The following is a 26,727-nucleotide window of genomic DNA, read 5'->3' as shown; positions in this document are numbered from 1 at the left end:
TGTACACAGAATCATATAGAAGGATAAAATTTCAGAAACCAGTTATACACATAATGAGTGGTTGGTTTCCATTAAATCAATGGAATGACCCATTATGGGTGCAACCCACAGTTCAGAATTCAAAGGTGGAAGGAGACAAGCCTGAAAAAATTCGTATATCAGCTAAAACGTGGATGGCCTTACATTCCAGACGAGGGATTTGGGCCTTTATTATTTATTTATTTATTTAATTATTACTGTCTACAACATTTGTTTATTTATCAAGAGAAACTATTCCTTAGCCCAAATATCCATGTTTCATAGTTCAGGAACACAGGTCAGTGACAAACTTCCATAGAAGTCAATTCAAAGAAATTCTTTACACTCCAAAATCACTTTGCATTCTAAAAGATACCAGCCTTCCTCATCACCTCAAAATCTTTCATGGAATCATAATTTCTGTAGAAATCTGCATATGCCTTTTTCCTTGGTTCAGCCACAGCAAACTTATAGAAAGCTGCAACCCCCAGGGAAACAATGACTGATCCAACAATATGAAATCGCAGATGCTTGGCCAGAAGACCACGCATCTGAGGTTTCGCCAAAGCACTGGAAGACATGGCAGCTATATTCTCCCTTAATACCAATGTCCTTCTGGATCCCTTTATTATTTATTAACGAGAGGGTCTACTGAGGTTTTTAAAGGGCAAGTGATGTGATTTGATGTGGGCTTTTGGGAGATCAATCTGCACCAGTAAGCATGATGACATATGTGGCAAAGAAGAGTTGGAAGTGAGGAACTGCTGTAGTAGCCCCAGCTGAGGCAATCAGGCCTAAACTGATTGGGTAAAATCTGTATTTTTCCTTTCTTTCTGACTTCTGCCTTTGAAAGCGCTACTGGTTCTGATGCACAGCAGTATGCACTGTGGTTAGGAGCATGGCTTTTGAAACCACACCCTGGCCCCCCCACCTACCAGTTCTGGGAGCTTGGGCAGGTGTTATGGTTAGTTTTATGTGTCAGCTTGATTGCCCACAGGGTGCCCAGATTATATCTGATTCTGGGTATGTCTGTGAGGATGTTTCCAGATGAGGTTAACATTTGAATCAGTGGACTGAGTAAAACAGAATTCCCTCCCCAGTGGGTGGGCCTCATCCAATCTGGTGAGGCCTGGACAGAACAAAAGGCAGAGGAAGGGAGGAAGGGAGGAAGGGAGAGTCCCTCTCTCTCTGCCTGACTGTTGAGCTGGGACATCTCATCTCACCTCTCCTGCCCTCGGACTGGGGTTTACACCACTGGTTCCCCTGGTTCTCAGGCCTTCACACTCGAACTGCGTTATACAACTGGCTTGGCTCTCCTAGGTTTCCAGCTTGCAGACAGCAGATCACGGGATTTCTCAGCCCTCATGATTGCACGAACCATTCTTCATGACTCTCAATCTCTCTCCCTCCAGACACATACATAGAAAGATGGATAGATGGATAGATAGGTAGGTAGATAGATAGATAGATAGATAGATAGATAGATAGATAGATAGAAATAGATGATATATAGATATACATATAGATGTTGAGATAGACATAGAGATAGGTAGATATATAGACATAGATATAGAGACAGAGATAGATAATATACATATACATATATAGATAGATAGATATAGACATCCTCATATCCTATTAGTTCTGTTTCTCCAGAGAATATTGATTCCTACCACAGGGTAACTTCACATTCCCATGACGAGCTATGCAAAAGGACACTGCTGGGACACAGGAAGCACTCTCAAAAGTATGGATAATGTCAGTGCCACTGCAGAATCCCAGAGTGCTGCAAGGTCTCATGCATGCATGCTCACTGCAGAGGTCAACTGTGGACAGCCACATCCCCCAACACAAAACATCTCCCTTCATACAGGTAGGAAAATCCTCTGAATGCCACTTCCCAGTTTGCTGTCACCTGGGTCTCCAGTCATGGTTGTGGGGGAGGTGAAGGAGGGTGCAGAGGAAATGTTGCCAGTTCTCAGTGGAGCCCTCACCATAATTTCATCTGTGTAAAGTACACCGTGAGTTCTTTAAGGCTCACTCAGAAAAAAATGACCCGCTGTTCGAATTTTTTATTATGCTTCCCTCCTAAATACACTATTACCATATTTTTCAGGCAGAGTTCAATTTTTGGTGTTCTATTCATGGCATTTAGGCACAGAGAACTTGGCAAAAATATAGGCAGTGACAAACAAAAAGTAGTAGGTTCTAATGATTGTTTGTATTTCCTTTTGCTTAGCCATTGTTTATTGCTTTCATGAGTTATTATATTACACTTTTTTGCATCATTGAACATTTTGGCCTGAGGTTAATTTACTTCCAAATTCAATGAACACAAAGAGTGACACTTTCTTCATTTCTGCTTTATTGAGTGACTGTAAGGAGGTGCTAAGGTGATTCTTCCTACCTGGGAAAATGAGTTTCCTCTGTTTTGCAAGTTAGGCCTAAGTTGCATACTAACGAGGAAGTAAAGCGGAGAATACAAGCAATTATCTTGATTTTAGAAAAAGACATTCATTTACAGTATCAAAAAACTCACAATTCTGGACTATCTAAATAATTATCACAATTTCGCTCGGCAGTTATGTAGATATGATATTAGATGCCATTTGACACACAACATAAAAGCAATAGAAATCAAAGGGGCAAAAAACAATTTATTGTGACATTTATCACACTTTGTAGAAGTCCAAGAATAGGTTCATTGCAATCCACCTTCCCAGTAACCCTGGCTCAACTGAATCGTTATTGGTGAAGCGTTCAGAAAATGCTGATGCACATGGGCAAGTAAGAGCTTTTCAGCTAAATTTCATACTTCTATTTGTCATATCTACGGTCACGTGGTTTTCAGATTTTAGGAGGGAGAAGTAATTTTGTGACTGCCCACTGGTGGTGGTCCTGAGTGCAGAATGGCTTAAGCCACGATGCTGACAACTGAGGAAAGAGCAGGGCGTGTGCCACCAAAGGCAGGCCCAAGGATGAGCGTGCTCCCTTCTGTTCAGCAGCTGGGTCGACAGGGGGCCCAAGAACACCATCGTCTTAAAGCTATTCAGATATAAACCACTTGGGGGGAAAGGCTGGTTGTGTGTGTGGCAGCTCAGGAGTGAGGCTACCATTTGAATCAGTGGACAGAGTAAAACAGAATGCCCTCCCCAGTGAGTGGGCCTCATCCAATCTGGGTAATTCTGAGAAAAAGAATTACTGCCCCTGTCTTCACCTTCCCTGACTGCAGCTCTGCCTTGTGTCCCACACAGCTACCACCGGCTCTTCCAGCCCCGGCTGGCTGTCCTCTTTTTCCTCCAGGAGCCCCCACTGCACCCCACCCCACCCCCACCCCTGCCATTTCTTCTTGGCAGGTCCGGCCCTATCACCTCACAGAGAACCTTCTTCTCTTCTCCCATCTTTTTTTTTTTATAGTGAAAAAATTTTGCATTTAGAATTAGGCAGCTGGACTCAGTTTTGTTGGCAACATCCAAAGCAGCGTAGTGAGGAGCCAGTCGAACACATGCCTTCTTCTCTCCATCAGGCCTGATCAGGCCTTGGCCACGTCAGTGTCATAGAGCTTCTTCCCAGTCTGTCTGATCTGGTGCTTGTTGGCCTGGACATCACAATGAACACAAGTGTATTGTTGTCTTCTCTCTTCTTCATGGCTGAATCAGTAGTTAGGTGGAATTTGATGGCACAGTGGTGAAGCTTGTTTCTCCAGGGGGCGCTCTTCCGAGGATATTTAGGCTGCCTTCGGGGCCGCAGTGTCTCGGGCCTTGGGAAGGTGGGTGACGTCCGGACATACTTTTTTTTGTGGCTGTGGACTCCTTTCAGGACTGCTTTCTTTGCCTTCAAAGCCTTTGCTTTGGCTTTGGCTTTGGGAGGGGCAGGGGCTTCCTTGTTCGCTTTTGGCGCCATCTTCTTCTCCCATCTTTCTACCCGCCAACACTACTTCCTTTTCCTCCCAGAGAAGGCACGTTTTCTAATTCTTTTCCCATCCGTTTCCTCTGGACACTTCAGTGCACATGTGGACAGGACTAGCAGAGTGGAGAAACTGTGGGTACAGGCTTCAAGGGCAAGTGAAAGTTGGTGGCTCCCAGTGCACTTGGGGACCTTTCCAACCTTGTGACATGGATGTGTAAAGGTGATCTGTCACTTTCAATCCCAGCCCTGCTTGGGCACTGGGCTGCTGAGTGGCAGGGAGATCAGCAGCCCTTACCTTTCTTCCTGGGACAGGAGGGCTCACTGCCTGCCCACAGCTGTCCAGGGGCCTGTTAGGGAACTACTGGGAAAGGTCCACCCCAGGCACCGCATGGCATCAGCCCAGCTCCCACCAGAGCTTCTAAGGACTCTGCTGTGCACCCTTCCACAGTATTCTTCCTGACTGGCCAGGAGCCCTTCTCCCAGATCCATCCCTGGCCTCCCCAAATCTCTCATTTCCCTGCCCTCTGTTCTCCTTACCTCAGACTTGAAATTACCTGCAACTCCAGCCCTTCCACTCTTTCAGCTGTTTCCAAGATTCGTTTCCTACAGCCATTCCTAAGTGACTCGGGTGATTCCTTAAGGATGGAATTCAAGGCCCCTCGCAACTGGTTCTACATTCACTTCTGAATTATTTTTCTCACCAATCCTGACTTCTCCAGGGAGGCAGAAGACTTTCACTGCTCCCCCAGTGGCGGGGAGCCCCCTGCTCATTGGTCTTCCATTGTCCAAGTTCTAATCCCCCTGCAGCGCAGTTCCTTTCTCACAGATGTCCCTTGGTCCGAGGTCCTCTCACAGGCATCTCTTGCCCACACAATCTACCTCTAAGGAATGTCTATTAGCTGTACCATTGTTAGTGTTTTGGTCTTTCTTTCACAAGCAAATTCGAAATTCTTCAAAAGGAGAAACTCTTTTTGCTGTTTCCTCCAGGGAGGGTAGCACAAAAGTGGGTGGAAACCCACAGGCAATTCCCATTTACTAATCATTAGCAGGCCCCCCCCCCCCCAAGCCCTGACATCCAGATAAGGTGTTCCCTCAATCTCAGCTGCGTGTTGTCAAAGTCCAAGGCCCCTCCAGGTTCTGAGGGTTCCCATGGCCTCAGCCTTCACCGTCACCGGCCTTGGCCCTGGCTCCTAGGTGGGCTGCCGTACTCTGCAGAGTGCTGACCCAATACAAAGTCTAGCAAACATACAAAAACCCATTCACACAAAGCATTTGAGTCTAGTTAGTACAGACAATTTGAGGAGGAAATGGAAGAAATGTTGCACATATTCAGCTGTGTCCCCTGTTGTCCCTATCTCTCCTGCCCTTCTCTCTCCTCCCTTCCTGTCAAAAGTAGCCCTCAAACCCCCATCCAAGACGCACAAGCCACCAACCCCATTGGCTCTCACTTTCTCTGCAAAGCAACCTACCTCCTTCTCTTGGTGCCCAGGACCTGCTGACATCATTGTTTTTAGGGTTTTCCTGTGACCTCAATAGCGCATCAAAGTTATTTTCTCAAAAAGGAAGTTCCCTCTGTCCTGGAAAATCTGGCACAGCTGTTAGAATAACTTTTTTTTAAACCTTGTTACACTGAATTGTCTGTTTACTTCAAAGGTGGTTCGTTCTGAGGTTTCTCCTGTTCCTCATCTCCCTTCTGTTTAATCGCTATATATTGTTGCTGAATGACTTCCTGCCCCCTCCTTTCCTGTCCTCATGATTTCGTCCACATGCACTTTCAAAAGGATCTATTCTTGACCTGCAGAACCTTGGACTTTATTGAAGCACTTTTCCCAAAATGACTTTCTCCTTCTCAGGTGGGTAAGATTGACAAAACAGAGATATCAAAAATGGCCACTATCCCCAAAGGGTTACTTAGCTTGTTGAGTTTACTTTATGAAGTCCTTCTACTCGTGTGCCATGGCATTATCAATACTCAACAACAGCCATCACTCCTTGGCAATCCCTCACACGCTGACTCAGCAGCGACAGCCGCAGCCCCTCCTGACTGGCTGAGTGCTCTTTGTCACTTCCTAATGTTGCCTACTCTCCTCTGCCAAGACTGCTCTCACTGACCTCCATTAGTTCTTGAATCACTTTTCTCCTTATGTCCTTTAGAATCGGTCTCAGCTACCAACTCTGTGGAAAAACCTCCCAGTCTTTAAACCTGTCGTATTTTATGTGGCTTTCCGGGAAGATATCTTAGTTCACGTTTCTAATTAGACTGCAGTGCATAATTCTGAATTTTCTTTTAATTCTCTATCCTCACTGGTATCTTGAGTTTCCCACAATGTTCCATAAATTTTTCTCATTTAAATTTTCCTGGTGCACATACCTTGTGGGGCACTGTACAAATCATTCCAGTAGTTGTACTCCCCAAACAAGCCTTAACCCCCTGCCCCAAGCACACAAAAACCCTAAAACCAAGCAGGCACCACCAATGATTCTAATTCTTAAGTGATAATGTCTAGTGTTCAAAAATGAGTTGAGCCAGCTACCAGTTTAACAGAGCCCATTTGTGGGGCATTAGACTTTAGAAGAGGGAGTATGTTTGAGATCCATGTGAACTGGAAGGTCTGTAGAGATGTTGCCTGTTTTCATTTGGGAGTATTTGTTCCTTGAAGATAAAAAGTGGAGTTATTACACAACTATTGGGCAATAGAACAGTAGATGCTCAGATAGCAGTTACACTAATTGACAGAGAAAAGCCACTTACAACATAGACACTTTATTGCCCCCACTTTTCTCCTGCAGAATAGACTCTCCAGTCTCATTTCCCAGATTGTGTCAGGGAAAGGACTAAGGTGCCAGGCCACACTTTGCCTGCTGGCATTCCTTGTCCTGTTCCCTCTGGCTGCAGTGAGAGCTTTGGCAAGCTAACCTCTCAGTCTCAACATTGTCCTTTATGAAATGGGCATAAAAGAGACAGGAGGGACACAGGAGTGCCGTGTTGCTGGGTGGGCGGCCTGGGGACACTGTGCCTACATCCCACGGGACTGGGCTGAGGGGCAGGCCCTGCTCTGAGCCCAACCACCACATGCTGCTCCCGCTCACCTGTGCTGGGCAGGTGGACGGAAATGCACTGTTTCAGCTGCAATGTCCCAATGAGCCCACTGCTGACCACCCAGCTCCCCTCCCCGTCCTGGTGTCCAGTGGTGGGTGGACCTCAGGGGGTGTCTGTGTTCTGCTGGCCGCAGCTTCCTCCCTGTTGAGGCCCACCTGACAGCCATCTTCCAGGAATTCTTAGGACTCCTGGTGCTGAGTCTTCTGTTTCTTACGTTTTGGATAGTTGTACATTTATTTGGCTTTAAATACATTTTACATCATCTTTTAGAACTTTGTGAGTGAAAGAGAGAGGCAATAGCATTCCTCAGTTCACATCATGAAACTAGTATCACGGTGTAATTTGACTTTTTATTTCTCTGGTTCTTTTTTTTTTAGTATATGTGCTGCCGAAGCGAGCACGTTTTCTCTGGTTCTTAATGTGAGGATTGCTAGTTTATGTCATCCTTTTATTTTTAAGGAGAGCCACAACATCTTTGATCCTTGAAATCATGAAGCAATGATTAAGGAAAAGGGCATCCCATGTGATCTATTCACCACAATAGCTACTATTAGCAATTAATCTGGAAGGTGTCTCAGGTTGTCCACTTGGCTCTTGCGCTGCTGATGGATGCAGTTCTTCTTGGAAATTACTCAAGATTTACCTCTCTTGCTGTGTTGTCCACTTGTTCTCATTCTCCCTTACAGTTTATCAACTTACCTTAGTATGTTCTCCTACCTTGTTTCCCCGAAAATAAGACCTAGCCTGACAATCAGCTCTAATGCGTCTTTTGGAGCAAAAATTAATATAAGACCCGGTATTATATTATATTATGTTATATTATACCAGGCTTATATTACATTATATAAGATCCGGTCTTATATAAGACTGGGTCTTATAGTAAAATAAGACCCGGTCTTATATTAATTTTTGCTCCAAAAGACACACTAGAGCTGATTGTCCAGCTAGGTCTTATTTTCGGGGAAACATGGTATTTCAAGCTGTGAAATCTCCCACTCTACTGGGTGCCTCTGCATGTTGGCTACTGTACCTCTCAGCAAGGGTGTGCCTGCTGTAAAAGGACCGTCATCCTTGCGTTGGAACATCTTGTGCTGCTACAACCAACATTCTACTGGGAGTTGACTCATGGTAAGCTGCAGGGAGCTAAAGCTTTTTCCCCCTCCATATGTAGTTATTTTATTTTATTATCTTTTTTTCCCCCAGTTGTGAACTTTGACAGCCTTTAACTTTTTTTTTCATTCAACATTGGAACCTGACTTTACGTTGTATCCCTATTATAATTAATGTTAGAGTCATTCCAGCCATTCTAGGCTGTCAAACACTTTTGGATCCTGACTGTCATCCAATATTTTAGTCCCCCTGTGCTTTGTAACATTGGCAAACGAGCTGGGTTTGCCTCTGGGCCTCACCCAGTCTAATAAAACACTGAAGAGAGAAGGCCCAGGCCAAGACGGGCAACACATTTCTCTAAGAGCCAGGAGTTTCAGAGAGAAAACTGGCTTCTGTGCCCAAAGTGGATGGCATGTGTGTGTGTAACTGGCATAGCCTTTCATTCAAAGGACCATGTTTTAAACATATAAAAGTGCAAGAAGTTTAACATATCAAAAATCAGGCTTTCACTCAAATTGAGCAGTCCAAAGCCTGCAGACCCCTAAAATGAAATGTTACAATCAGGCTCTACCGTGAGCTAAAGGTAACAGAGTGAGAGGGTTAAGTCACTCTGCATGTGTTCTATGACATCTCAAGTCCCTTCACCCACTTCTAGAAAAGAGGTCAGTGTGGAAAGAGATGATTGGGAAGAGGACTCTGGTGAGGAGAGTAGCTGTGGACAAAGCTGTGCCTGACCAACAGCCCCACGGGGATGCCAGCTGCTTCTGATGAAGTCTGCTTAGTCTGTGTTTGACAGCCTTTGAGGGATCAGTGGAGGATCCGGGCAAATCTTCATAATGGCCTTATCAATTTACTTAAAATGATGCTTTCCTCTGGATTTGTGTATTATAAAGAGTTCCAAACTAGAGCTGTTATTTATATTCATCATTAACAAATTATAAAAGAGAAACCAAGTCATTATATACACTCAGATTATGTATGCTGGAATGTGATAATTGATGTGTTCTTTGAAATTTTGGAAACTAAATAAAAACAGAATTTCATTAGCTTAATTCCCTAGATGGTTATACTCTAGAACTGTTAAGATTTTTAATAACATAAAAATGACTTCATCCTTAGACTTTATCCACTCTTTTAAAAGAAACTCTAATTAATGAAGTGGGTCAGTGACTCAACTATCCACATCCATGTGTCATACTTAAAAAGAGAGATGACTAAAGGCAGGCTGATGCCAACTTGGAGTTTTCTATTTAAAAAAAAAAAAAAGTTATAGAGAAACTTAACGCTAAAGAAAAACAGATAATGGGGAACAAATTAGCCTCAAACATAAGAAAATTCATTATTTTTTTCCTTCTCTTTGGTAGGTTTTCAAATGTATTATATAGCCTGGGCCAAACTAGAAGAAACAGAAATTATTTGCTGAACTCACCCTTAGGTTTTCCCTTACTCAGGGGAGAAAACTCCCCTAAATAAGTAAAATGCAGACTAGCTTAACATCTATTTTTGTAACTTAAATTGCTTTTTTTTTACCCTAAAATCAAACACAATGGGGCAGAAATTTTGTGTTTGTCACCAATCTTTTATTTAAACTGGTAACTTACACACTTTATAATAGAACAACAAAAATAATGTTCAATATATACACAACCTTTGCATGGACTATGACTATACACAAGGCAGAGTGATAACACAATCTAATTTTCATAATAATTTGTGCACAAAAAGACACCTGACAGACATGTGAACATTACAGTGAAATGACATCACAGGTCCAGTGAAAATTTAGCCTAATACAAAACGTACTCATCTATTGCAAATGACATCTCTAAATGCCCAGAGCTTGTCAGTAGTAATTTATCCAGAGTCCGAAGCAGAGATTTGGTGTGTGGCTATAAGTCTCTTAAGTGAGACCACCTCTGCAGATAAGTTTGCTATCCCTTGCTTCAAAAACAAATTCTCTGGGTCAGAAACTTTGTAGCCATTGTCTTTCATTTCAACAACTCCAGTTTTGAAACTATTCTGAGTTTTGCCATTAAGTTCTTTTTGATGCCAGTGTTCTGATCTGAGAGACCAATCTTGGATGTTAGTCACTTGCACTGAAAAAGGAGTGAGAGAAGAATGTACCATATTTGGGGCACTATGCTTCTCGAGTTCGAAATGTCTCTTAGCTGTCATGTCAACAGGCGAAGAAAGTTTTTGTGTGGCATCAAATTCATTATCGAATGCCTCTACTTTTATCTGCATGGCTTTGGCTTTAATCCGGAGCTTGTGTGGCAAAGCAGAGGAATTCACTTCTGGAACTTTAACCACTGTGGCATGTACATGCTGAAGTTCCACGGGAGAGTGGATTGGGCCCTTGGGAACCTGCTGCTCATCTTCCCCATCGGATGACTTTCCTACCGTACCATCATCGGTTTCTGACGTTCTCGGGGAGTTACTGGAGGAACGGTTGACCTGCAGGAGAGGTGGGGAGTGTGAGTAGCCAGGAAAAGCGTTTCCCACATAGTTCTGATACACGGACGCTCGGTAGCTGCCGCGGTCCTCTCTCGGCTCTCTTGCGTAGCTCTCCAGTTCCACTGGCTCCTGCTTGATGACTTGGAACTTCCTGTCGGGACTTCTGCAGCCATTCTGCCCAGGGCCTTCCTGAGAATGTTCTAGTGAAGACACTTCTGAAACATCAGATAGTGAGCTCTGCGGAGAATGCTTAATGACAGAAATGCAGCTGCTGGTCACCACTGTCGGCTCGTGCTCATCCACAAAGGAGCTCACGCTCGATTTGGAACTCTGGTAGTCTTGAAAGTACACAGCTGTAGAATTACTGAGTTTCTGGATCTCTTGGGCATATGCTGTAGAGCTAATTAAACCAAACTTTAATTTTAGGGAAAGCAGTTCAGCTTTTAAAGTGGCATTTTCTTCTCCCAGTGCAATTAGTTTGTTCTCTAAAACCAGGTCATTTAGTCGACGCTTCTCCCGCGATCTCTTGGCAGCTTCGTTATTTTTCCGCCTTTTTTCCCAATACATGGCATCTTTCTTCTCATCAGGAATGAATTCTCGTTTCCTGCGGCATGCTGAAGATTTGTTTTTCCCCACACTTCCTTCACTTAGAAGAAGCTCTTCTCCTGTCGCCAAGTCTTCAGAGACTTCAGTTAAAGCAGAATTAAGCACCATCATCTTGTCCACACTGCTCCCGGGATCAAGAGATGCCTGCTCCTTCTTGATGGTCTGCATTTTTCTCAGCTGCATCAGAAACAGCCTGCGCCTAGCTATATGGTGCAGGAGAACAAATTATTTTCCCAGGATTCTCAAATGCTTTAAAAACTGTGGTTTAAAATCCATCAATATTCTTCCTTTTGTTCCACTGTCCAGGATAAATCTTTCCAGCCCCTACTGAATGGAGTAGGGGTCTTCTAGGTAACCTGCAAGAGATGAAAGAAACAGTTATCCATTTGGTAAATATTTATTGCCAATGATGTACCGGAACTATGCTAAGCATTTAGGGTATACAGGTCTGAACAAGACACGATTTTTCCTCAGAGCTTGGAATCTTGAAAATGAAATAAGCGCCCAAACACTTACACTGTAAAGTTGTAAAGGACAAATCCCCAGTGAGACCTATTGGCAGAGTAATTAATATGTGATCCAGGAGAGTGAGAGAAACACCAACACCACCTGCCCCAGGGAGAAACAGAGGAAGGCTGTTACAGGAAAAGAAATAATGGGGTGGGGCGTGCGGGATGGTGCATTACAGGAAGGAAATGACAGATCACCTCTGGTTGGTAAGTTTTAAAATAGTACTTGAATATGAGGGTGCTTCTGAAAAATTCAACATTTGTATCACAGAGAAACAAACAAGCTCAACTCTTAAGAGGAACTTTTCCAAAAAAAATCCTTCACTATCAATAAACAAAATCTGCAATTATATGGAATGAAATATAAATGGAGCTCAATTTTTATTTCCACAAGAACTAAAATAAAAGCCACACAAACAACTGAGTTGTAGCTGTTTTAATCTGACTCGTATGTGGACACAACCTGTCCCTCACATCCCTGACTGCCTGGTGGGCTTACATCCAGCTCATTCCACCAGGTGACAGCACACCTGAACGTAAAGGACTCTTCTCAATAAATACATCTCTTCTGACACATATTCTATGAGGTTAGAAACATTCTTTTTTCTGGTTCCTTCAAATTGATTTATCAAACATTTTCTTAAGAGTGAAGCGTCCAAAGATCCTTTTTTGGTCTTGAAAGTTCTGTCAAAATAGATCTCATTTATATAGTAGCTTTGGACTAAAATAAAACTGACTATTCAACTTTTTTTAAATACAGTGCATTCTTAAAACAAAGTTATTTTAAACAGAGAGAATGTAATTTTGGAAAGAATTAATCTCCATTTTACTAATTAGTTTCAAACAAGATATAGAACTCAAAAATAGAACCATCAACAAGCTTCCTCTTACACGGATGAAATATTTATAATCTGAATTTGACTTGCCATGAAATAATAAACCCATATTACATTCCAAAACAATTTTTTTGTGGTGGTGTTTTGGATCTGTGTTTCTAGATGGGATTTCTCCGACTCCTTTTCCAGAAGGTAATACTCTCATAAAGGACATGTGATAAGACAGACATTCATTCAGCACTATCTGCATATGGCATATCTATCCTGCTACATCGAAAAGATGTCATGGTTTCGTTTAATGTCACTCTTTTTCATGCACAGTTTTATAATGACTAATGAAATGAAGTGTTTATTTTTGTTTTTAATTGTTTTATTTTTCAATTATCATTGACATACAATATTAGACTAGTTTCAGGTGTACAACATAGTGACTAGACATTTATATACCTTATGAAGTGATCACCCCTATAAACCTAGTACCCATTTGACACCATATATAGTTGTAATAATATCACTGACTGTATTCCCTGTGCTATTATTTTACATCCTCATGATTATTTTGTAACTACCAATTTGTACTTCTTGATCTCTTTCCTTTTTCACCCACTGTCTCAACCCCCCTCCAAGCTGGAAACCATCAAAATGTTCTGTTATCTTTTGCGTTTCTTTCTATTTTGTTTATTTATTTTGTTCTTCAGATTCCACATATAAGTGAAATCATATGGCATTTGTCTTTTTCAGTCTAACTTAACTGTGCATTCAGCACAATACCCTCTAGGTCCATCCATGTCGCTAGAGATGGCAAGATTTCATTCTTTCTTAGGGCTGAGTAATATTCTATTGTATATATGTACCACCTCCTCTTTATCCATTCATCGACTGATTGACATCCTGGCTGTCTCTACATCTTGGCCATTGTAAATAATGCTGCAATGGACATATGGATGCACATGTCTCTTTGAAGTAGTGGTCTGTGTTTCTTTAGATAAATATTCAGAAGTGAAATTACTGGGTCCATCTTTGTCTCTTGTTATAGCCTTAGTTCTAAAGTCTATTTTCTCTGGTATAAGTATTACTACCCCGGCTTTTTTGTTTCAATTTTCATGAAATATCTTTTTGCATCCCTTTACTTTCAGTCTGTGTGTGTCTTTCGATTTGAAGTGAATCTTTTGTAGGCAGCGTATGTAAGGTTCTTGTTTTCTTACCCTATCTTTTCAATGAGCATTTAATCAGCTTACATTTAAAGTAATTGTTGATAGACACGTAGTTATTGCCATTTTGTTATTCTGTCTGTCTGTCTGTCTGTCTGTCTGTCTTAAAGAAGTCCCTCTAAGATTCTTTGTAATACTAGTTTGGTGGTGAGGAACTCTTTTAGCTTTTTCTTGTCTGGGAAGCTCTTTATGATAGCTTTGCTGGATAGAGTAATTTCTGTTGTAGGTCCTTGCTTTTCATCACTTTGAGTATTTCCTGCTAATCCCTTCTGGCCTGCAAAGTTTCTGTTGAGAAATCAGCTGACAATCTTATGGGAGCTCCCTTGTAAGTAACTAGCTTGCCTTTTCTTCCTTCTTTTAGGACTCCGTTTGCATTTAACTTTTGCCATTTTAATTATGTATCTTGGTGTGGGCCTTTGGATTCATCTTGTTTGGGACTCTCTGCACTTTCTGGGCTTGTATATCTCTTTCCTTCACCAGGTTAGGAAAGTTTTCCATCATTATTTCTTCAAATAGGTTTTCGATTCCTTGCTCTCTCTCTTCACCTTCTGGTACCCCTATAAAGTGAATGTCGGCACGCTTGAGGTTGTCCCAGAGGCCCCTTAAGCTCTCCTCAATTTTTTGGATTCTTTTCTTTTGCTATTCTGATTGTTTTATGCTACCTTGTCTTCTAAATCCTTGATTCGATCCTATGCTTCATCTAATCTACTGTTGATTCCCTGTAATGTATTCTCCATTTCTGTTATTGTATTCTTAATTTCTGATTCTTCTTTTTTTTTCGTAATGTTTTCTATCTCCATTTTTGTGTTTCCTATCTCTTTGTTGAAGTTCTCCCTGAGATCATTGAGCATTCTTATAACCAGTGTTTGGAACTCTGCGTCTGATTGCTTATCTCTGTTTCACTTAGTTCTTTTTCTGGAGCTTTGTTCTGTTCTTTCATTTGGGACCTGTTTCTGTCTCCCCATTTTGGCTGCCTCCCTGTGTTTGTTTCTATGTATTAGGTAGAGCTGCTCTGTCTCCTGGTCTTAGTAGAGTGGCCTTATGTAGTAGGTGTGCTGTGGGGCTCAGTGGTGCAGTCTTCCTGGTCATGAGATCCATGTGCTCCAGGTGTGTCTCTTGTGTGGGTTGTGTGTCCCCCTCCTGTTGTAGTTGAGCCTTGGTTAAAAATTGCACATCAATGGGAGGGGCTGACCCTCAGGCTGATTGGTTTTGAGGATTGGCCATGACTACAGTGGAGGAGCAGCTGTGCAGGGGCTGACCCTATGGAGCAGGATTTGCTTTAACAGGGCTCTGGTGACTGCCCGGCCTACCCTTTGGGTTTGTTGCCCATGGAGGCAGTTGAATGGTGCTCTGGCTTGGTCCCATGCTGGCTACCAGGCATGCCACCCTGGGGACTCCTGGGAGGGGTTCCACCACAGGCCAAGTTCAGCTGCAGTTTGTGTCTTGCTCAGACCACAAAGCAATCCACAGATGGCAGCCACCTACCTGCACTGGGCCTACAGATTCTGGGAAAGGCAAAACCGTGATCCAAGACCGGCTGCTGCTAATGCCAGGCTGAGGCTGCTCAGCAGGAGGTATGGGGCATGTTGAGGTCAGATGCTGCTTATTTGAGGTTTGTGAACCTTTGAGAGATTTTAGGGAACTCCACGCATGAACTCAGATAGGCCGTTTGTATGGAAAAGCTACTGGAAGTGGCTTGGATGGGTTCACAAATTGGGTTGGGCAGGGTCTCAGGGAATCACCAGGGCAGGGTGAACGGTGTTAGCCAGGTTGATGGAGACTCAGATATGGCGGGCCCCTGCATCTGCACACTGGGTGAAGGCAGTGCTCAACAAAGGAACAATGGATTCTGCCAGCACTTCTGTCTGAGAGAAAGCTGCCTCTCTATCCCTTGTCCTGAAGCCAGACAATTCGGTTCCTCACTGTATGTCCCTGGTACTTTTCGAGCTGTTGTCCCATTGCTGGAGCTCAAAGCACGTGAGTCCGTCAGTGAGTAAATCCATGTGCTGGCCCTTTAAGAGGCGAGCCTGGGACTGCAACTGCCCTCTGTCTCATTCAGCCACTGCTTTTCACAGCCAGCAGTTGTGGGGACTACTTTCCCCAGCACTGGAACCCTGGGTTGGGGAGCCTGGTGTGGGGCTGGGACCTCTTGCTCCTCTGAGGGTACCTCTGCAGCTGAGCTATCCCTCCCAATTTTTAACGGTCACACACAGGTGTGGGGCCAGCCCGTTCCACATCTCTGTCCATCCTACCAGTCTTATTATGGCTTCTTCTGTATATCCTTAATTGTAGCACTTCTGTGAGGCTAGACTTCAGGTGACTCTCGATGGTTGTTCTGTAATTTAGTTGTAATTTTGATGCTGTCATGAGAGGAGGTAAGCAGTGTTTACCTACTGCGCCATCTTGACTGGATGTGTCCGAAATGAAGTTTAATTTTATTAGCTGGAAAAGCCTGCCACCTTCCTGTGTCTTTTCCAGAAGGAATGATGTAATAATTTCAAGATCATAAAGAATAAGGTTTAATGTCATGTTTCTGTCTGAGTCAACACAGAAACGTAAGTTGTGACTTAGCGAAACTTGTGATTATTAACACCTAGTTTCTGTTTATTTTTGATAATCCAATTTAATTGCAAATGAAGGCAAAGAGTCTACCACAGCAGGCAGTGATGGTATAAAAAGGTAATGTTTACCACTTAGTAAAACAGCACTACTTTCTATATTTCCACTTAGGTTTCATCTTCTGACACAAAACCCCGTTTTTCCTCTATACGGAATTGATTCTTTCCTCCTGTTAAGGATCTGTATTCCCTAATTCAGTTAAGTCCTTCCCCTTCAAGTCCTTGCCAAGGCATAGAGAACACAATCCTACTTCCATTTACTGAAAGTACCCCACTTGTCTTAAAATCTTTTAACCCCTTTCTTCTAAGTGTCTAAGTACTGATGTCCACTTTAGCATCTCCACAACTTTGTTGGTACATTTAAACCTGCAGAAAACCTCATTTCTTTTTCATCTCCTTCCTATTTGAATTTTACTACATGTACTAGAATCTGGGATTCCTCCCTCATCTGCACAAATTAATTGCTGCTATGACTTCATTACCAAATCACCACATACTACCTTAAGATATTTTCTACACTATTTATCAAATAATCTTGCAATGCTGAAAATAGTTTATCAGCAGCATGAGACAAGGTAGAGAGAGGTGATGATTCTATACACTGTGTACCTTCTTACATGTTTGTTCTGTACATCAACTGTACTGCAAAGTATAGTAAGTCCTTACTTAATGTCCTCGATAGGTTCTATAACTTTATGTGAAATGACATCTAACTAAACCAACTTTATCACTGGCTAACTGATATGAACAAAATTTTCTACAGCATCTCATCAATGTTATAACAAAATCACGTTGAATGAAATGTTACTGGAGGACCTGCTGTACTTCAGGGCATAAATTAATATATATTTGTATCGTAGCAACAAACTGAACATATCAGCTACTCAATATTTATTTGACTGACAGTCACTCGTCTCCCGTACTTATGTAAGAGTTTTGTAACCAAAATACTTTGGTGATACTTTCTTTTAATATTATTTTGTAAATTCTAAAAATGATGTTTTACTTATTAACAGAGAGCTTCTCTTATTCATTAATTGATTTCTTCAACACATATGGAGCATCTGCTGTGTATCCAGCACTGACCCAGCCTGGGGGCACAATACGACAGAAGGAAAAACCAAACTCCGAAGAATCAAGGGACTCCTAGTCTTTGGTGGGAGAGAGACTCAAGACAGTGGGAAGCAAGGGGTGTGCAAGGAGTGACGCCAGTCGGGGGCCTGGCGCACATACCACATTGTTTCTAGCTGAACTGCTTTTTTCTTGGTGTGGTGATAAAACAAAAAACAATTGTAATAGGTGCCATTTACTGAAAACTTACTATGCAACAGGCACTGTGAGCCTGTCATTTCGATACGGTCACAATAACCATTTTCAGATGTGGAAAATAAGGCTTAGGGAAGTTAAGCAACTTGCCCAGTATCACACAGGTAGTTATATGGCAGAGCTAAGACTCCAGCCCAATGCTTACTCCAATCCAATTCCTATAATTTGCAGAAGTTTTTCTGGTGTATATTCCTACAATGCATCTCATTTATATACAGCTCCAATTCTGTATTGTTATTTCTGAGTAACATATACCCATTTGCTAAGTTACTCTGAAGACAGTAAGACACTACTGTCAGAACTTCTTTAAGACAACAAAGTATCACCTGGAACTTTTCTCCAGCTTCCTCAGAGTTGTTTTATATTCTTGAGAGTATTTAATGAATTGAGAAAATATTCTAAATTTTCATATCTCTGCTGAAATTTTCATCTCCTGGCAATCTTATTTATGCTAAAATAAATACAGGAAAAGAAAAACCACAGCTATGGACATCGTCACCTGTGATTTTTAAAAAAACAAAACAAAACCAGAAATGTATCCATTTTCAACATAGCGGTGGGGTGGAGAGCTAAAACAGAAAGACTGAGTGACATTCTCATCACATAGCAGTTGAGGGCAGAGATGGGCCCTAGAACCTATGTAAGTCTCTCAGCAATGAACTTAAATTAGGACGAACACAAAGGCAGTTTACAATGCCTCCTAAAAACACCAGAGTTTATATTCAACTAATGACTTTATTTCAAATTCCAAAGTTTCCCCCTTATGATTAATGTAACAATCACTTCACCCCTGCCTCATGTATTCAGGTCACCACTGACACTGCTTTATCAGTCACCACTTCAGTTTCCTTTTTGGTGAGTGATTGACACTAAATGCCAATTCTATGAGGTTGGTGCATGCAGCATGATCAGCTTCATTGCACATTAGATAATACGGCTGCTTCTTAAAAACACAAATTTAAGAGCAAGAGTCATTACATTCCAATGGACATGTTTTCCCACACCCAATTCGGGCGTGCTGTCACTAGTTAATGCTTTTTCATAGTGCATCACACTATCTCTATAGGCAGCAGTTATCTTTCATAAGCCTGGAGTTTTAAAGTCAAATAAGTCAGATGACTTCAATATTATTTTTAATTAAGATTAAAATTTGGTTTAGAAAATTCTCTAAAAGAATAAAACTTTACAACATAAATTCTAGACCAAATTTCTCCTCCAGGAGTGAGTGACCTCATTATTTATGTTTACAGTGAATCACAGACCTGTATCTTCCTTGGCCTGCAACACATCTGTCAGAGAAATAATGGTTGACAATTCAAACTCTTTACAAGACAAGAAAAGAAGAAACATTTTCTTTCAAGTATCTAAAATCTTACCAATAGTTTAGATGTTAAAATCTACTATGGGAAAATTTTATTATCTCTTTAAAGAAGAAATCTTATTCTAAATTGCTTCTTTTATATTATTTTGATTTTAAAATTCTGTCAATAAAAGATGAAATACTATTTCATGTGCTCAATGATATGGAAACATTTTTATAGAACTATCTCATTTTCCCCTGCTCTCTTGAATATGCTGTCTATTCCCTCAGAGGTATATAGTATAGATACCATTAAAGAAAAAAATTCTTTTATGTGAAACTGTAAGCCATCTCCACTAAGCAGGCAGTTTCTTGTTTTTGAGATAAGTGCCATTTTAGTGAGGAAAAAAAAAAGTTAATCAATTCACAACTCTCTAAACTATTAATACTAGCAAAATGTCAACCTACATTTTCTTCCTATGGGTAAAATCCACGATATGATTGTTCCAATAAAATGCTTTACTTTTTTTTATGGATAAAAATGAAAGCCAGTATTTAAAAGCATAGATAAAATAGAAAAATGAATAAACAGATACAATGAAGGATAGAATGGAATGATAAAACCTCAGGAAACACTGAAATTCCAAGAAAGGATTTTCTTATCAGTCTGAAAAAAATAAAGGCTTTTTAAATTTAACAAACAAACAAACACTATGTTAAACCTTTCCATGTGCCAATGAAGTGCCTCCCATTGAAAATATAATTGTCTCTAGTAACACAGACTTTAAAGCCAGAGAGAAATGTGTGCTTGATGGAGAGATGAACACAGACATAAACAGACGCTCTCCCACTTTGTCAAAGTCTATCCTATCATAGCAACAAATTGACCTACTTTTTCTATTTGGGTGCATCCTAAATAAATGGGTCAAAACCTGATCAAGTTTGTGATGAATGAAAATATTTCAAGTTTCTTGCTCCTCACCCTCCACAAAGAGCTACTTGAAAATTAGATTTAAACTTAATAAATGACAACATTGCATTTTATTATAGCAGTGAAATAACTTAAGGAATTGAAACAAAATAGTATAACTCGACATTCTTTAAGAAAAGAGCCAGTATTTGTACCCTAGCACCCGATGAAAATACTCTGAAGACTGGGTACTGATGCTAACACAAGTGCAAGGTTTGAGAATTCAAGACAGAACCACCCTCACTAAAGGGGTGGGGGAATGGAATAGCAGTACATTTTGTAAAATCTGCAGTCTCTTCAAAACGGGGATAGGGATCATTAGTTTTCTTGAAACTTTCAGAAAGATAATTTATCAGTCTAGCCAACTCTAAGCTGAACTCTTAAGGGACACTAACAATCACAAAGTAACTCAGTTACAGGAAATTTTGCCATGGGTAAGTGATACCAGAGTCAGCCAACAGCAGTAACGATGGCAAAAATGGTGTGGGTGCAGGGAGTAGGTGGGGGCAGGGTACAGTAGGGAAAGTTCTAGAATGTTTGTAATTATACTGAAGGATCATTCCAATTCTCTTCAGCTTAACTTTTTGATTGCTTCTTTTTAATTTCACTTTCTTTCCCAGTGAGCAGATGACTACAAATGCCATTTGCTTTACTACATGCCTTAGGAACAGGATAGGTTTTTTAAAATGTTTATTTTTAGTGTTTATTGGAAGGCTACTTAACTGTAGTTTAAGATCCCTGGAAAGTTAATTAATAAAAGACACCATGTTCTGATAACTAAAAGGTTTATAAACATCATTCTGATTCCAATGAAACCGCAAAAATTGCTAGGAAAAGCATCTAGTAAATCCCTACTAAACTTTCTTGTAAAAACAAGCTTATGCTCTCTAATTAAAACCATATGAGAAACAGTACTTTTTTTTAACTACAGGAAAGTTATCTGCAAAGAAATTTGAGAGATAATTGGGAGTGGTGGTAATACAAATTCATTTTGAAACTGAAAAACTCTTATGTAATGTCTGTGATCAAAGGTCAACGTCTTTCAACATTCTCATATGAGTCCGATTTGGATAAAAATCAACTCGAGTATAATTTAGAAAAATAACAGGATATCAAACAATGTGTTAACCCTGTGAAATACAGGCCTACCTTACAAAAACAAGAGATGAATATTAAGGAAAACTTCAATTACATTGTTTCTGTCACATTTTGAATTGAATCCCAAGTGTGTTCTCATTTCTCTATACAAATTAAAAATAAACAACTTTTAACAGCATCGATGCCATCTGGATTACAATGGAAATAATGAAGTATGTGCGATTTTAACTCGGGTAAAAATAAAGGCTACGCAATATGACTGCACCTTTTCCACTCCCTGCTGCAATCACAGTCACGTCTCAGAACTGACTCTATGGACCCCAGCAAGGTCAACTAGAAATATCCACTCAGCTGGTGAGTCAGGCACATTGCTCAACCCGGGAAAGGGCTCTAACAAAGGGTTTTAACTTGCAGGTTGTTGCATCACAGTCATGTTATAAATGCACATTGCAAAGATAAGCCTTTAACACAGAAAAGGAAATTGCTTCAAAAATTACAGTGAGCTGGCACTCACATTCAGGGAAGGAAGAGAGACAGAAGGGGGGGTGTTACCAGCATGCCCCCCCTTTCCTGTGTTCAGGCTACTAGTCAATTTCTCTGTGCCTCCACTCCCTGACCTATAAAATGGGGATGATAACAACACTCAACACAGTTCCTGACACACGCCGCTTAAGTGTTTAGTCAATATGAGCTCTTAATCTCATTTCTGAGGAGTGAGCAGTCCAAGGCAATGATGAAGATGATTAGTTCTAAGCCTTTGTAGCCTGTCCTGATTCTTAGTGAAGCACTTGCCCTATGTCACAAGTATATGGTAAACCAACTGAAACTTTCTTCTGTATTAGACAAAGGCAACAAACATCAGCAATTTCACCCTTATGAGCTATACACACTCCCTCAAATCTCAGACCACTGCATTTTAGATGCAGAGGTTATCCAGGCCAAGGAAAACTGTCACAGAGAGGTCAACTGGAAAAAGCACATCTGTTTGGCACTTTTTACATTATTCTTGCCACCATCAAGGTATCTCTCTGTTCCTTCAAACAGTTCCCCAAAACATTAACCCAAAGTCTTGGAAAGTTTGAGACACTCCAATCCTGTCAAGAAGTCCCTTCAAACTTAATTACTATTGAACATTACAATGGCAAAAGGTTTTGAGAAAAAAGTTAATCATTAGGACAAGCAAAAAGTGTCTCAAAAAGGATCTTTAATTATAGGCTTAATACAAACTTCAATCCTTACTATTACTGCACAGAGATTTGAGCAGAGTAAAACGAAGGTGAGTATCTTTGTTTAAAAACATTTGGTTCCTGGTCAATTATACAGGAAGCATGTACTGTGCTCCTCACAACTGCCCAGCTCCACAGGTTTTATTTCCTCAGCTTACCCTGGAGGCCCATGGAAATCAGGGCAGTACCCAAGATAGCAGGCTGGGCCTGGGACCTAGCTCCTCCCGGCCCAGAGCCTGTGCTCTTAGACTAGACCAAAGGTTCCCTAAACACTGACAGTGGCCTGAAATCCAAGAGACAAACTCTAAGGGACAGGTGTAGGATATGATCCCATAGAAGCCAACTTTCATCAAAGCTGACTGCACTGCCGCTCTTTGCTCTTTGAGAGAACATCCGTGATGCCGCCGACCTCACTGCGAATACTTGCAGGAGCAATCTCAGACTTGTCTGTGCCCGGATGAAAGAACTGTACTCTTACTATAGGACCGCAGCGTCCGCGTGGGCGTTTTGATTTTTGTTTTATTTTGAACTCAGGGGATTCGAGCTCTCTCTACTCTAGCCTTTGACCACATAAACTTAGGGTTAAAAAAATGCATTGGCTTAACTAGCCACTCAAGCTGGGCCCTCCTTTCCACCATCAAGGCTGGAACGCCCTCACTCCCCCCGCCCCCTTATTTCTGTGGTCTGCTGGCATTTGGAGGTTTTCTGAGGTCTTTTTCATTTCACGAATCCAGAAGCGCTCGGCTCGGAAATACAATGAAGCCTCCTGGAACAAAGGTATATGCGGTGCTCGAGGCTCCCCGCGCAGAGAAGAGGCAGGCCGCTGGAGCTGCCCTCTCCGCTCGGCCTCGCCCGGGGTCCCTCCCTTCTCTCCTGCTCCCTTCCCCACCTCCCCAGCTCCACTTCCCTCCTCAAATGTTCCCCTCCAGCTCCCCTCCCCTACCCGGACCTAGCAAACCCCTAACGCACGCGAACCGCGCCTCCTCGGGACCCGCCCCCTGCCCCCCGCTGAGTGGGCGGCGCAGCGGGGCCTCCTCATAGCCAGGACCCCCGCGCCAGAACAAAGGAATGTGGGGAGGGGACGAAGAGTAGCGCAGGCCTCCGAGCAGCCCCAGTCCAAGCGCCGCCCAGGGCGCTTCCGGGTGCGGACCCGACGCCCCCTCGCACCACCCCCACACCCTCCAGATCCCAGGGGCCCGCAGGAGGGAGGGGCGCGCCGGGAAGCACTAACGCACCACTGAAGGTCGCCATCGGAAGGTGGCGGTACGCGGCCCTTTGCAGGCCCGGGGCTCCCAGCCAGAGCTCCAAAGTAGGTCGGGGTCTGACACCGGGAGCCCGGAGCAAAACTAGCTTCTTGGAAAGCGACTGAAATTTGGGGTCATATAATTTATTCCAGTGGTGAATCGATAATATGCCCCCCCAACCCCACACTTTAATTATTTAAATGTTATCTTAGGGTGAAAAATCTGACATATACACACCACCATATACACATATATTAACACATACTTACACTACGTGAAAGTCCAGGTAGAAATTTAAAACCTGGGTGTATTATATATTCATCTATATTCACATGAATATAGGTTACCCAGACAAAAATACAATCTACTAACCTACATTTGTTTCCCATAAATCATATGTGGTCTGGAGAAAAAGAAATTACGATGTGAAATAAACAGTTGTGACTTCATTCGCTGTTGTTATTTACAAAAGCCAAGAACAGAAGATGACACTTGGCAATCCTCTGCTTTCTCTCAGGGAACAGCACTTTCCTAAGGTGTCCTTTTAAAAAGATAAACGGGAGTCAGCATCCAGCAAATCATCGGGCTCTGCGAAATGCCTTCCTAAAAATACAATCTTATCAAAGGTCTCCGAAGGCGCGGAGTTAAAACTACAGCAAATGGCCTTGAACTTGTATTTGCACACAGCCCTAGAGAAAACACCAGAAATAGCACTGCGAGGCCACAATTGTTAAAATGTGATAGGGCTAAATTTAGAAGAACGCACATTTCATTTAGGGCAAAAGACACACATTCGGCAGCATGAGCACGCTCAATGCTTACCCGGTTGTCTACATTCCTGTTTAAAATAGCCTTTAAAAAAACTGTTACAGTGACATTTAAAGGCTGAGATTGTCCTACTTTCTTTGTAACAAGATTATAAAATCACGTAATTAGCTCCTTCTTCCTATGCTCACTGCCAGCAATTCGGCAGTTACATAATGTAACATTTCCAGGAAACTATTATGTGATCTGTCTTGTCGTGCCTGAAAAAGCAATGACAATAAGGTGAGGAAAAGGGCTGACTGCATGGAATGCATTAAAATTAGGAAGGTGGGGAGGTAAACGCCACAACGGTTCCTTCCAGTTTTAAAAATAATAGCTCAGAAGACCTAAAGGGCGAACCCGGGTAGTATCCGAGATCAGAATTCAACCCGAGGAATTCTTCCTTTCATATTGTGGAGTGTTTAAAAATGTACTTGGGACGTACTATATAGATGTAAATAACGATCTAACACTCAACGCTGCGCTAGAAGTACCAAATCATTGCACACGTACGAGCACATTTCCAGATCAGCCCGTAATCCTTGCCAATTTTTCACCGTGGGTAGATTATGCAATATATGCAAGGACAAACCCACAACCTCCCCGAGCGCTGGTATAACACGCTGACGACAAACAGGGTGGAAAACGTCTGAGCACACAGCCCGGACACAAACAAACGCTGCGCAGGCATTCTCCGAATGCCGTCACCATTCACGCCACTAACCGTTTCTCAAGAAAATCAAGACTATTCCCCATTACTCTATCCCCCTCTCCCCCGCCGCCAGGCCCGCAGAAAGCACAAGAAAGGAAAGAGCGTTGCCCTTCCCTCTCAAGGTGGCTCAGCCTCGACTCAGCCTCCCGGCGCTCCTCTCTACCAAAACATCAATTTTCCCGAAATCAGGAGACATTATGCAACAGCAGCGGGGGGAGCGCAAACTAGCCCAGTCTACGTGCCGGCGCGAGAGCGCTGCAATCAAAGCAGCCACCTTAAGGTGGCGAGTCCCCTCCAGACAAGACAGCAAAAGTTTATGTAACGAATGCCCCGCGCACACTCGTCGCCGCCCGCCAGCCCCGCGCACAGCCGGGCCCCGCGCACAGCCCGGCCCGCGTCCCGCGTCCTATCGGCCGCGCGCCCCGGGAGCGGGCGGGGAGCCGGGCGCCGGGCCGGGACGGCGGTGGGCGGAGCGCTTACCGTGTTCCTGCTCTCGGGCGGGCGAGCCAGGCGGAGGGGAGACAGAACCAGGGCCGGGAGCGGGATCCGGCCTCGGGCTGGGGCCGGGCTTCGGGCGGCGGGCGGCGGGCGGCGGGCGGCGGGCGGCGGGGCGGCGGCGAGGGCGCGGCGCTGGAGTCGGGCAGCGCGCCGGGTCCGCGGGCGCCGTGACCGCGCTAGGAGATGTGTGTTAGTAGGTCAGTTCCGAGCGCCGCGCTACGTCGCCGCCCGCCAGCCCCACCGTGACGGGCGGCCGCAGCCCCAATCGCCGCGCCCGCACCCGCCCCCAGTCCTCCGCCAATGGCCGTGGCTGACAGAGGCGGGCTCTCTGTGGCCCCGCCCTCGCCTGCTCCCCCTCCCGCGGCGCCACCGGCAGCCGGAGTCCCTCCTGGGCCGTGGCCACCACCGCCTCGTGAGCTCTGGGAGGACCCGCACCCCGTGTCCCATCCAGGATTGCGCAACGACTGGCGCTGCAGCGTCGACCGGGACGAGCCTGGGGAGGGGCCCGAGACCCCCACCCTCACTGTCCCGCTCTCCGCGTCGCAGCCTTCGTGCTGCCTGTCTCCGCGGCGCCTCGATGAGCCCGGCGACCGTCGCTCCTTCGCAGAGGCGCTTTTTGTCTCCCCAAGCGCGCATCCGGCCCGGCTACCTGTTGCCCACGGAGTATCCGGCCGCTAGCTGCGGCCACCCGGGCGTGGCAGGGACCTCCGCCCGCCCCTCCCCGCACACTCGCGGGAGTACCCCCTTTTCCTTGAGATGGGCGAGAAGGGAGCCATGGGGGAAGGGGGGACGCTGGCGAGCTGCTAACCCTCGCGGTGGGTAGGCGTGGGGAGAGGGCTGGGCGGCGGGTCCGAGCCCCGCGGGAGAGCTAGGCAGCGATTACGATGCCCCGGCGCCTCTCCCCGGGGAGAGAAAGCGCGACGCACAAACACCGCCCCTGCACAATTAGGGCGAAGATGACGGCTGCAAAGTCGTTGCGTAAGAGGACTGGGAAACGAGGTCCATCTGCCCGCGGCCGCGCTGAGTGCCGGCCGCGAGTGCGGGTCTGCCGGCGGGGTGCGCGGGGCTGGTGCTCTGGCTGGCGTTGCTGCTGGGGGTGGAGACGCAGTGCAGGGTCTCTTCCGGTGATCTGGGAGCTGGTAGCTCGTTAGTGTCATTTCTGCCCCGAATTGTATTCG

General features: G+C 43.8%; 2 protein-coding genes across 4 annotated transcripts; both read right to left on the bottom strand.

The window, feature by feature from the left end:
* Positions 1-357: 357 nt before the first annotated feature.
* Positions 358-620, bottom strand: LOC109435788 (cytochrome c oxidase subunit 6C). Its single transcript, XM_019713870.2, has one exon. The coding sequence runs from the start codon at positions 597-599 to the stop codon at positions 384-386; it is 216 nt and encodes a 71-aa protein (XP_019569429.2). The 5' UTR covers positions 600-620; the 3' UTR covers positions 358-383.
* A 9,075-nt stretch (positions 621-9,695) lies between these two features.
* On the bottom strand, positions 9,696-26,452 carry NFIL3 (nuclear factor, interleukin 3 regulated). 3 transcript variants are annotated; one of them, XM_074330192.1, is made up of 2 exons: positions 25,532-26,452; positions 9,696-11,553 (listed from the first exon to the last, which is right to left on the bottom strand). In XM_074330192.1, the coding sequence occupies exon 2, from the start codon at positions 11,378-11,380 to the stop codon at positions 9,992-9,994; it is 1,389 nt and encodes a 462-aa protein (XP_074186293.1). In that variant the 5' UTR covers positions 11,381-11,553; positions 25,532-26,452; the 3' UTR covers positions 9,696-9,991. The 3 variants fall into 3 exon arrangements, with proteins under 3 accessions (XP_074186293.1, XP_019569439.2, XP_074186292.1); XM_019713880.2 differs by lacking the exon at positions 25,532-26,452 and adding an exon at positions 23,908-24,052; XM_074330191.1 differs by lacking the exon at positions 25,532-26,452 and adding an exon at positions 11,714-18,069.
* Between the last annotated feature and the right edge of the window lie 275 nt (positions 26,453-26,727).

This window comes from Rhinolophus sinicus, linkage group LG04, assembly GCF_036562045.2.
Source record: "Rhinolophus sinicus isolate RSC01 linkage group LG04, ASM3656204v1, whole genome shotgun sequence".
Classification (NCBI taxonomy): domain Eukaryota; kingdom Metazoa; phylum Chordata; class Mammalia; order Chiroptera; family Rhinolophidae; genus Rhinolophus; species Rhinolophus sinicus.
This window is presented reverse-complemented; position numbering and strand designations above follow the sequence as displayed.